Genomic DNA, 12469 nt, shown 5'->3' on the forward strand with positions numbered 1-12469 from the left:
CACAGAATCGTCTAGTTGTATGCTGTAGCATTAAGGATTTTCCTTCACTGGAATTAAGGGTCCTAGCCTGAACCATGAAAAACAGCCTGACCATTATTCCTCCACCACCACACTTTACAGTTGGCACAATGCATTTGGGCAGGTTGCATTCTCCTGGCATCCGCCATTACCCAGATTAGTCTGTTGAACTGCCAGATGGTGAAGCGTAATTCATCACTCCAGAGAACACGTTTCCACTGCTCCAGAGTCCAATGGGGGCGAGCTTTACACCACTCCAGCCGACACTTAGCATTGCGCATGGTGATTTTAAGCTTGTGTGCGGCTGCTCTGCCATGGAAACCCATTTCATGAAGCTCCCAACGACAGTTCTTGTGCAGTTTGGAACTCGGTAGTGAGTTTGATGAACTAACTTTTAGGTATGGTGGTATCCTATGACGGTGCCACGTTGAAAGTCACAGAGCTCTTCAGTAAGGCCATTCTATTGCCAGTGTTTGTCTATGGAGATTGCATGGCTGTGTGCTGCATTTAATACATCGGTCAGCAACACAAATTTTAAGGGGTGCCCACATAGTAGTGTATCTAACATGGTCTCAGATGGTGTTTCCGACTGTCTGCTCACATTATCGCCATTAATCAAACCCGGAGAATTTAGTTGTGTGTATAAGATGGTGTGCATTAAAAAGCTGAAAGACCAATTATGTTTTTATTGGGTGATACAGTGAAAGAATAACAACAAATGACTGCAGTAAAGTGAACACTGATACAGTGCCGTGAGTTTACACCACTACTATTTAGATACTATTCTAAATAAAGGCACCTTCACGCATCCAAACTACATGTGTTGTGGGAGGCATTTTTTATTTAAATAGGCAAATCAGTTAAGAACAAATTCTCATTTTACAATGAAGGCCTAACCCGGACGACGCTGGGCCAATTGTGCGCCGCCCTATGGGACTCCCAATCACGGCCGGATGTGATGCAGCCTGGATTTGAACCAGGGACTGCAGTGACGCCTCTTGCACGGAGATGCAGTGCCTTAGATGGCTGCGCCACTCATTACTCCTTTCCCTAAGAGCTGAGGAACACAGTCCTTAAAAATGACCTCATTTGCATACATATTACATTCTTTAAAGGGTTATTAGCTGTAAATAAAGTGAAAAAAGACATGAGTAGTGACATAATTTCACATACACTTTGGTCTCGCCCCCCTGCTCAGACGATGCATGCATCAACCAATGGTTGCGTGCCAAGTCATGCACTGTGCCGTCTGGCACCAGATTGTTGTAACATACATGGTTAGCTGATAGGTATAATCCCTATCCAGGCGATTTAAGATCTGGCATGAGTCAGCAACGTCTGAGCAGAGGAACAGAACGTCCCCCTCCCCTATAGCAGAAGTAGATTTCCACCAGTCTCACCCTCCCACCCCTAGACTGTGATTGATGTGGACGGACGCTGAAGGACGTCCTGCCTGTGTTCCGGGGGTGGGCCCAGGTTTGGGTCAGGGCCTAACAAAACCAACAAACTAGGCCAAGGACCTCCAGTCATGCAACAGGTACCCTTCCAACTGACTCAAATGATGTCAATTAGCCTATCAGAAGCTTCTAAAGCCATGACATCATTTTCTGGAATTTTCCAAGTTGTTTAAAGGCACAGTCAACTTAGTGAATGTCAACTTCTGACCCACTGGAATTGTGATACAGTGAATTATAAGTGAAATAATCTGTCTGTAAACAATTGTTGGAAAAATTACTTGTGTCATGCACAAAGTAGATGTCCTAATCGACCGGCCAAAACTAGAGTTTGTTAACAAGACATTTGTGGAGTGGTTGAAAAACGAGTTTTAATGACTCCAACATAAGTGTATGTAAACTTCCCACTTCAACTGTATTACATGCATTCTGTTTGAGACAAGGCCAACACATAAGACATACAAGATGATTTCCTCTAAAACAGAGAGGTTTTGGTGGCTGAAGGAGCTGATGGAGAGAAGGGGGAGATGTCCTCAGGATATGGGAAAATGTCCAGACATCAATACAGCCGCTGAATATGAACAGACAGACGTAGGCAGGGAAAAACAACAGTACACACACATTTTGTTCCACTTCTCTTTTCAGTCAGTTTATTTTTTTCAATTGCTTAATAAAAAATAAAAAAAACGAATTGATGACCAACCACAAATTCTACAGCTCATCATCTGTGCCCCCTCTGGCTGGTAGACTAGCACGCTGGAGTAACCATGCCAACACCCTCCCATCTCATTCCGTCTCCCTCATTCCAATGTCAATGACATGCAAATGGAGGTGCGTTGCATTCAATAGTCGGGTACGTCACGTGACCTAAAGGTCAAGTGTCAGAGGGCGCCGGGAGGCCCAGTGTCACAGATGAGGAAGGACACCGTTGTGTTTCAATGAGTCACTCCATTGCATATGGAACCGGAATCGGCCAATAGCACTACAGCATTGCTTTCAATCTAAAATATCACAGTAATACCACACTTACCAGGCAAGAGATCATCGGTATCACAACGGATTCAGTCACTGAAAATCAAAATCCATTGATCAAATAAAAACTAAATGAACATTTTAAATAAAAACCTCAAATAAAATAAATAAAATCAGCTCATAGGCATGCGCACACTTAGACGGGTGGGTTTGTATAGATCTCCCAACTCATTATATATGTTTCAATTCAAGACCCTCCTATTGACTTGGGTGTGTGACTCCCTTAAAGATTTGGATTCTTGATGCAAGACAGAAACAAAAATAACACTAAACTTCCCAGAGAGATTCAATTCAATGGGAAATCAGGAGCAAGTAACACTAGTAGTTATAGGACTGACAGACTGTCCCAGACAGAGCAGTTCATTCAACATGACCTGAAGCCATAGTAAGAAGACATAGAAAGGCCACCTTCCTATCCACACAACCCTATACAACCCTATAGCTAATCATCATGGGTGCGTCCCAAAAATATCTCATTTCTCCTGAAGTGTACACTCGTTCACTACCTCCCGCAATCTAAAAGCATTGGATTGGTGGATGTACAGGCTAGAACATAGTTCTTATACCAGTCACTTCCTTCAAATCAGTAAAGGGAAGTGAACAAGTGCACACTTTGGGAGGAATTATATTTAATTAGGATGTAGCCATAGTCACTGTTTGCACCATGCCCCCTGAGCACTCGCTCTGTTTTCTTAAATACTGGTAATTACTGTACAGTGGATTACATACAGCCCATCAAATGATAGAATGATGAGTGGGTTGGTATACGTCAATATCGTGGTAAACACATTTGCAGAAGCCAGAATAATGCGAATCACATACTAGCTACCTACATTATATCATAAAAATGATCTGTAAAATAACACAGATTAAAAGATTTCATCATTATACAGATATAAAGACTTGCAAAATGGCTGCTTGAACAGGAGACCATTTGAAGAAGGATTTTATCATGCTTGTTTCTTCCTCCTCTTAAAGGAGCTACATTTCATTTTGGAAGAAATAATAAACTCAAATTCGGTCACTCTGTCTCAGAAAGCACTCTACCTCCCAGCCTTCATATTTAAAACAGGACGCAACTTCATAAATGTATTATAGTTGACAAGGCCACTAGTCTGACTGACTTCAAACCAATCACATCTATGATTCTTCTTTCTAGCCAAACCTTCCCTCTTAGTCTAGTCAACCAACACCTCAAACCTTCCCTCTTAGTCTAGTCAACCAACACCTCAAACCTTCCCTCTTAGTCTAGTCAACCAACACCTCAAACCTTCCCTCTTAGTCTAGTCAACCAGCTCCTCAAACCTTCCCTCTTAGTCTAGTCAACCAGCTCCTCAAACCTTCCCTCTTAGTCTAGTCAACCAGCTCCTCAAACCTTCCCTCTTAGTCTAGTCAACCAACACCTCAAACCTTCCCTCTTAGTCTAGTCAACCAGCTCCTCAAACCTTCCCTCTTAGTCTAGTCAACCAGCTCCTCAAACCTTCCCTCTTAGTCTAGTCAACCAACACCTCAAACCTTCCCTCTTAGTCTAGTCAACCAACACCTCAAACCTTCCCTCTTAGTCTAGTCAACCAGCTCCTCAAACCTTCCCTCTTAGTCTAGTCAACCAGCTCCTCAAACCTTCCCTCTTAGTCTAGTCAACCAGCTCCTCAAACCTTCCCTCTTAGTCTAGTCAACCAACACCTCAAACCTTCCCTCTTAGTCTAGTCAACCAGCTCCTCAAACCTTCCCTCTTAGTCTAGTCAACCAGCTCCTCAAACCTTCCCTCTTAGTCTAGTCAACCAACACCTCAAACCTTCCCTCTTAGTCTAGTCAACCAGCACCTCAAACCTTCCCTCTTAGTCTAGTCAACCAGCTCCTCAAACCTTCCCTCTTAGTCTAGTCAACCACCTCCTCAAACCTTCCCTCTTAGTCTAGTCAACCAACACCTCAAACCTTCCCTCTTAGTCTAGTCAACCAGCTCCTCAAACCTTCCCTCTTAGTCTAGTCAACCAGCTCCTCAAACCTTCCCTCTTAGTCTAGTCAACCAGCTCCTCAAACCTTCCCTCTTAGTCTAGTCAACCAGCTCCTCAAACCTTCCCTCTTAGTCTAGTCAACCAGCTCCTCAAACCTTCCCTCTTAGTCTAGTCAACCAACACCTCAAACCTTCCCTCTTAGTCTAGTCAACCAACACCTCAAACCTTCCCTCTTAGTCTAGTCAACCAGCTCCTCAAACCTTCCCTCTTAGTCTAGTCAACCAGCTCCTCAAACCTTCCCTCTTAGTCTAGTCAACCAACACCTCACTACTTCCCTCTTAGTCTAGTCAACCAGCTCCTCAAACCTTCCCTCTTAGTCTAGTCAACCAACACCTCACTACTTCCCTCTTAGTCTAGTCAACCAGCTCCTCAAACCTTCCCTCTTAGTCTAGTCAACCAGCTCCTCAAACCTTCCCTCTTAGTCTAGTCAACCAGCTCCTCAAACCTTCCCTCTTAGTCTAGTCAACCAGCTCCTCAAACCTTCCCTCTTAGTCTAGTCAACCAACACCTCAAACCTTCCCTCTTAGTCTAGTCAACCACCACCTCAAACCTTCCCTCTTAGTCTAGTCAACCAGCTCCTCAAACCTTCCCTCTTAGTCTAGTCAACCAGCTCCTCAAACCTTCCCTCTTAGTCTAGTCAACCAGCTCCTCAAACCTTCCCTCTTAGTCTAGTCAACCACCTCCTCAAACCTTCCCTCTTAGTCTAGTCAACCAACACCTCAAACCTTCCCTCTTAGTCTAGTCAACCAGCTCCTCAAACCTATTGAGGATCCTGTAATACTAGTACCCATTACCACTGTTAAAATGTATTTGTTATTTGATATTTTTTACTTTTAAAGCAAATAATCGCCTTAAAACCATTTAAAACAAATCAAACCTGTGCAACAGGTCAGCCCTAAAATATTCCATAATCATACATATTTAAACCTGATTTAAAAGAAATAATAGAATAATAATGATAACGATAATATAATAATATTTATACAGAAGGTAACAAAAGCATGGACAGAGGAAATTAAACCCCTCCCAAAAGGACAAAAAAGCCTCAACAAAGCAGTTGCCCCCAAGTCCTCAAGTCTCCCCCATGACAGACCCAGTGGGCCCTCTCTGTCAGGGGCCTGGCTGGGTTAGCCTGGGTTGGAGGATGGGTTGGCCTGTGTCTGTCTTGCAGCCAGCCCATTTGAGTCTTCTTCCAGTAATGTTAGCCATCTGCCAGCAAGCCAGCCAGCCAAAACAGGTCAGCAGGCCAGGCCCAGTGTCCCAGTGTATCAGACATACAAAGGGCATCTGGCAGGGGACTAAAGCAGGCCTGTCCATGTTGCCTGGGGGGGTTGGAGGGTCGCCGGGGGGGAGGGAGGCAGGCAGGCAGGCCTGGGGGGAGGGAGGCAGGGAGGGTCGCCTGGGGGGAGGGAGGCAGGGAGGCAGGCCTGGGGAGGAGGGAGGCAGGGAGGGTCGCCTGGGGGGAGGGAGGCAGGGAGGCAGGCCTGGGGAGGAGGGAGGCAGGGAGGGTCGCCTGGGGGGAGGGAGGCAGGGAGGCAGGCCTGGGGAGGAGGGAGGCAGGGAGGGTCGCCTGGGGGGAGGGAGGCAGGGAGGCAGGCCTGGGGAGGAGGGAGGCAGGGAGGGTCGCCTGGGGGGAGGGAGGCAGGGAGGCAGGCCTGGGGGGAGGGAGGCAGGGAGGGTCGCCTGGGGGGAGGGAGGCCTGGGCAGAGAGCGAGGCCTGGGCAGAGAGGGAGGCCTGGGCAGAGAGCGAGGCCTGGGCAGAGAGCGAGGCCTGGGCAGAGAGGGAGGCCTGGGCAGAGAGCGAGGCCTGGGCAGAGAGCGAGGCCTGGGCAGAGAGCGAGGCCTGGGCAGAGAGCGAGGCCTGGTGAGGGGACAAACTAGAGGGAGGCATGCTCCCCCAGCCAGTCACATAGACCCCGGGGTGGAAGGGGTCTAGAGCTGAGAGGAGGAGGAGAGACAGAGGAAACAGATAGGAGGGCGGGTAGTTGGCAAACAAGCACAAAAGAGATAGAGAATGAAATGTCCCTCTGGACACCACCTTCTCTTTTTAACCTCTGAGGAGACCCTCTGTTCCCCAGAGACGGCTGTTACCCGACCCTGTACCCCCACACACCCCTCTCCTCTACGTGCCTCACAATCACTCTTTGTCCTCCTCCCGTCTCGTTGGAGCAGGCAGCATGGCCAGTGGCCAGTCTTTTTAGTTGTGTGTGTAGTGTTTGTCTTGTTTATGCATGGTTTCACATGTTTCTGTCTTGTCACTTGTCTCATCCCCAAACCGTAACCTAAACCCTTTCGGCCCCAGATAAATTCTGTACTGCCGCCTGGTACGGTCCCATGCATCCTAGCTATCAACCCAGTTAAGGCCTCCCTATGTCAGACAAGTGGACCTTTTTATTTGATTTAACCAGGTAGTCTTATTGAGATAAAATGTCTTTTTCAAGAGAGACCTGAAGACCTGTGAGCCTAGGTCCAGGCCTGGGTCCTGGGTGGCTAGGCGGTGGTGAGCTTCTGAATGGTCCTGTTGTAGTACTGTGTGGTGAGGGCCTCCAGAGGGCTCCAGTGGTGGGCACGGAGCTCAATGACCTCCATGAGGAGGGAGCGGGTCAGCTGGGACTCAGCCGGACACAGCATCTTGTCCCTGGCTGTGGCAAGGAGCTCAGTCATCATCTCTGGAAGCTGCTCCTCCAAGAGATGACCTGTGGACTGCAGCTGGAGGAGAGGAGGAGGACAGAGAGAAGGGGAGAAGAGGAGAGGGAGGAGGATGAAGAGAAGGGAGGACGGTGGTTAGGAGGAGGGAGGGAGGATGAGAAGAGGGAGGAAGAGGGGAGGGAGGTTAGGAGGAGGGAGGAGAGGACAAGAGGAAGGAAGAGGAGAGGAGAGTAGGAGGGAAGAGGAGGAGCGGGAGGGAGAGGAGGAGGGTAGGAGGGAGGGGGTTAGGAGGAGGAGAGAGGTGAGTCGGGTTACATCTAGCTGTCTGAATATTAAGAAGGCTAGTCAGAGACGGGTTAGCTAGCTTCAGAGTGGGGGTGTCTGTCTGAGAGACGGGTTGGCTAGCTTCAGAGTGGGGGTGTCTGTCTGAGAGACTGGTTGGCTAGCTGCAGAGTGGGGGTGTCTGTCAGAGACGGGGCTGGTTGGCTAGCTTCAGAGTGGGGGTGTCTAAGGGACGGGGCTGGTTGGCTAGCTTCAGAGTGGGGGTGTCTAAGGGACGGGGCTGGTTGGCTAGCTTCAGAGTGGGGGTGTCTAAGGGACGGGGCTGGTTGACTAGCTTCAGAGTGAGGGTGTCTGTCAGAGACAGGTTGGCTAGCTTCAGAGTGGGGGTGTCTGTCAGAGACTGGTTGGCTAGCTTCAGAGTGGGGGTGTCTGTCAGAGACGGGGCTGGTTGGCTAGCTTCAGAGTGGGGGTGTCTAAGGGACGGGGCTGGTTGGCTAGCTTCAGAGTGGGGGTGTCTAAGGGACGGGGCTGGTTGGCTAGCTGCAGAGTGGGGGTGTCTAAGGGACGGGGCTGGTTGGCTAGCTTCAGAGTGGGGGTGTCTAAGGGACGGGGCTGGTTGGCTAGCTGCAGAGTGGGGGTGTCTAAGGGACGGGGCTGGTTGGCTAGCTTCAGAGTGGGGGTGTCTGAGTTGTGGAAGGTTAGGGGCACGCTCTTTAACCTACGTCTGTCACGGAAGGATGGAGTCCCATTATAGGAACCTCGGCCTGTCTGTCCAGTCCATCTGATATTCTCAAATTCCCATACAAAACAATGTGAAAATTCTGGAGGAATTCAAACAATTAGTGATTAGCTCCACTACAGCTATGGCAGACTTCCTAGAGCTGGCCTGACAGGTCACCTTCCCTGCCCTGCCCTTGTGCTCTCTCTTTCTCTGCCTTGAACAGAGCTCCTCCCCAGCCCTCCTCTGATCACCTCCCCAGCCCTCCTCTGATCACCTCCCCAGCCCTCTTCTCCTCTCCTCCCCAGCCCTCTTCTCCTCTCCTCCCCAGCCCTCCTCTGATCTCCAACCCAGCTCCAGGCTCTAGTCTGCAAACTAGTTTCAGACTCTGTTCTTAGCCTCTACACTACCTCAGTGTCACTCTATAATTCATGCTGAGACAGAAAGATTCCTTCTCTACATCCAGACAGACAACAGACTGACTACAACTGGCTTGGGCTGAATAACATACAGTGTATACTGCATGCACTCTGTTCTACTGCCTCTCTGTCCATTAATATACAAAGGACCAATGTGTACTGTAAGAGGCTTCAGTGAAGATGGGAGTGTGTTGACGTACAGGACAGAATAGATAGAATATGAAGAGTACATACCTCCATAGAACAGCAGAGGACTGCATCCTCCTTAACCTCGGGAGACTGCAGCAGCTGAAACAGACATGATGAGATGTCTCTATAATGATACAGTAACTGTTTATTCTTTATGTCTACAGCTCAGAATAAAGCAGTCATGCAGAGTGGCAGAAGTTACAAAATATACACCCGCAGCAGAGATGGGTACTGTACTGTATGTATGACGAGTGCCGTCTTTCTGTTTGTGAGGTTGAATGACAATGAGAGGAAAAACAAAGAGAGACACAGACAGAGAGAGAGAGACCTGGCTCTCAAGATAAGACAGGCTATGTGCACACTGCCCACAAAATGAGGTGGAAACTGAGCTGCACTTCCTAACATCCTGCCAATTGTATCACCATATTAGAGACATACAGTACCAGTCAAAAGTTTGGACACACTTACTCATTTAAGGGTCTTTCTTTATTTTGACTAATTTATACATTGTAGAATTATAGTGAAGACATCAAAACTATGAAATAACACGTATGGGATCATGTAGTAAACAAAAAAGTGTTAAACAAATCAAAATATATTTTATATTTCAGATTCTTCAAAGTAGCCACCCTTTGCCTTGATGACAGCTTTGCGCACTCTTGGCATTCTCTCAACCAGCTTCACCTGGAATGCTTTTCCAACAGTTTTGAAGGAGTTCTCATATCTGCGTCTCACAAAGACATGGCGGTTGGAATCAAAAATCTCACATTTGGACCCATCGCTCGTGTTTCTTGGCCCAAGCAAGTCTCTTCTTCTTATTGGTGTCCACTCAAAGCCAGAGACATGTCGTTAGTAAAGATTGAAAAAAGTAATGGGCCTACACAGCTGCCCTGGGGATTTCCTGATTCTACCTGGATTATGTTTGAGAGGTTTCCATTAAAAAACACCTTATGTGTTCTGTTAGACAGGTAACTCTTATCCACATTATAGCAGGGGGTGTAAAGCCATAACACATACGTTTTTCCAGCAGCAGACTATGATCGATAATGTCAAAAGCTGCACTGAAGTCTAACAAAACAGCCCCCACAATATTTGTATGATCAATTTCTCTCAGCCAATCAGTAATTTCTGTAAGTGCTGTGCTTGTCGAATGTCCTTCCCTATAAGCGTGCTGAAAGTCTGTTGTTAATTTGTTTACTGTAAAATATCATGGTCAAACACAATTTTTTCCAAAAGTTTACTAAGGATTGGTAACTGGCTGATTCGTCAGCTATTTGAGCCAGTAATGGGGGCTTTACTATTCTTAGGTAGCAGAATGACTTTTGCGTCTCTCCAATCCTGGGGCACACACTTTCTAGAAGGCATAAATTTAAGATATGGCAAATAGGAGTGGCAATATCGTCCACAATTATCCTCAGTAATTTTCCATCCAAGTTGTCAGACCCCGGTGGCTTGTCATTGTTGATATACAACAATAATTTGTTCACCTCTTCCACACTCACTTTACGGAATTCAAAAGTACAATTCTTGTATTTCATAATTTGGTCAGATATACTTGGATGTGTAGTGTCAGCATTTGTTGCTGGCATGTCATGCCTAAGTTTGCTAAGTAGTTGGCAATATCAGTTGGTTTTGTAATGTATGAGCCATCTGATTCAATGAATGATGGAGCTGAGTTTGCCTTTTTTCCCCAAAAATGTAATTGAAGGTGCTCCAAAGCTTTTTACTATCATTCTTTATGTCATTTATCTATGTTTCATAGGGTAGTTTCTTCTTTTTATTCAATTTAGTCACATGATTTCTCAGTTTGCAGTATGTTTGCCAATCGGTTGTGCAGCCAGAGTTACCATTCCTTTTGACTCATCCCTCTCAACCGTAGCATTTTTCAATTCCTCATCAATCCACAGGGATTTAACCGTTTTTACAGTCATTTTCTTAAATGGTGCATGCTTATTAGTAACTGGAATAAGCAATTTCATAAATGTGCTAAGTGCAGCATCTGGTTGCTCGTCATTACACACCGCGGACCAACAGATATTCTTTACATCAACACCATAGGAATCACTACAAAACTTATTGTATGACTAATACACTATATTAGGCCCAGCCTTTGGAACTTTGGTTTTCCTAGATATGGCTACTATACTGTGATCACTACATCTGATGGATCTGGATACTGCTTTAAAACACATTTCTGCAGCATTAGTAAAGATGTGATCAATACATTATTTAATTCCTGTGCTGTTTGTAAATATCCTGGTCGGCTGACTGATAACCTGAACCAGGTTGCAGACACTGGTTACAGTTTGAAGCTTTTTCTTGAGTGGGCAGCTTGATGAAAACCAGTCAATATTTAAATCACCCAGAAAATATACCTCTGTTGATATCACATACATTATCAAGCATTTCACACATTATCAAGATACTGACTGGTAGCACTTGGTGGTCTATTGCAGCTTCCCACCAGAATGGGCTTTAAGTGAAGCAGATTAACCTGTAGCCAGATTACTTCAACAGTGTTTAACATGAGATCCTCTCTAATCTTTACCGGAATGTGATTCTGAATATAAACAGCAACACCACCACTGGCATTTATTTTCTGTAAATGTTATAACCTTGTATTGCTACCACTGTATCAAAGGTATTGTCTAATTGAGTTTCAGAGATAGTCAGGATATGAATGTGATCTGTTACTAGCAAGTTACACATTTCATGAAGCTTGTTTCTTAAGCTACATATGTTAACGTGGGCTATTTTGATCACTTTTCTGGGATGCTTGCTTGTTTTCATTGCTTTACTGGGAAGCTTAGCAGAAGTAGATATGCTCATGTTATTTATGTTAGTTTGTGCAGGGTGAGCTGCACACAGACTTCCTACTAGGGCACACCGCCTCAGTGCTAACAACATAAATCTGGTTCATAGACACATGATTGCTGCATACAATAGCTGTAGGATCAGCAGAGGCATACAGGGCAGTTACAGGGACATACATTAGGTTACTTACATTGTGTCTACCAACGCCCCTGGTATAATGTACATTTGCTAAAGAATTATGATGACTCAGCGTCACAATGGTAGGGATTAGCTGAGCTGGGCTTGGGTCATTGATAAGTCATTTTCTCAACGCAGCCTTATAATGCTGTGAAAGGATCCAGGAACCCAAATGATTTGGGTGGATCCCATCCTCCTTATAAAACGGGTTTTGTTTAAAAAATGTATCGAAATTGTCAACAAAAGTTACACACATTGAGCTGCAATAATCACGTAGCCAGTTGTGAAGAGAAAGAATCCTGCAAAAGCGTTCAATGCTGCGATTCAGAGAGGACACAGGGCCAGATATGATTGGTCTTTTATTAGTGTCTAGCAGAGAGTCAATCAGCTTTTTGAAATCCAGTTTCAACTGTTCAGAGCTGCCCTTCATAATGTCATTAAAACCCACATGGACTACAATAGAATTGATGTCCATGTCCTGGAGTAGTGTATTCGGGAGCAGCTTAGTAATGTCATTTACTCGAGCTCCGGGGTAGGACAGTTCCTGGTGCAAAAACACTGTCACATTCCTTACCATGGAGAAGCACAAAATCATGGCTGGCGAGAATGACTTAGAAATCCACCCACTCCCACGCTTCACAGGATGGTGCTGGCCTCCACGGTTCGTGACATGCAACCATCATTGATTGTCATGCTCCTCTT

General features: G+C 46.1%; 1 protein-coding gene across 1 annotated transcript in view; it reads right to left on the minus strand.

The window, feature by feature from the left end:
- Window positions 1-2094: 2094 nt before the first annotated feature.
- Window positions 2095-12469, minus strand: part of ctif (CBP80/20-dependent translation initiation factor) — a 183435-nt gene continuing 173060 nt past the window's right edge. The window contains 2 exon segments of the mRNA XM_082960552.1: window positions 2095-7228; window positions 8822-8875. Coding sequence (XP_082816678.1) covers window positions 7010-7228; window positions 8822-8875 — 273 coding nt within the window. The 3' untranslated portion in view covers window positions 2095-7009.

The sequence above is a fragment of the Salmo salar genome, chromosome 13 (genome assembly GCF_965601325.2).
Source record: "Salmo salar chromosome 13, fSalSal1, whole genome shotgun sequence".
Lineage (NCBI taxonomy): Eukaryota > Metazoa > Chordata > Actinopteri > Salmoniformes > Salmonidae > Salmo > Salmo salar.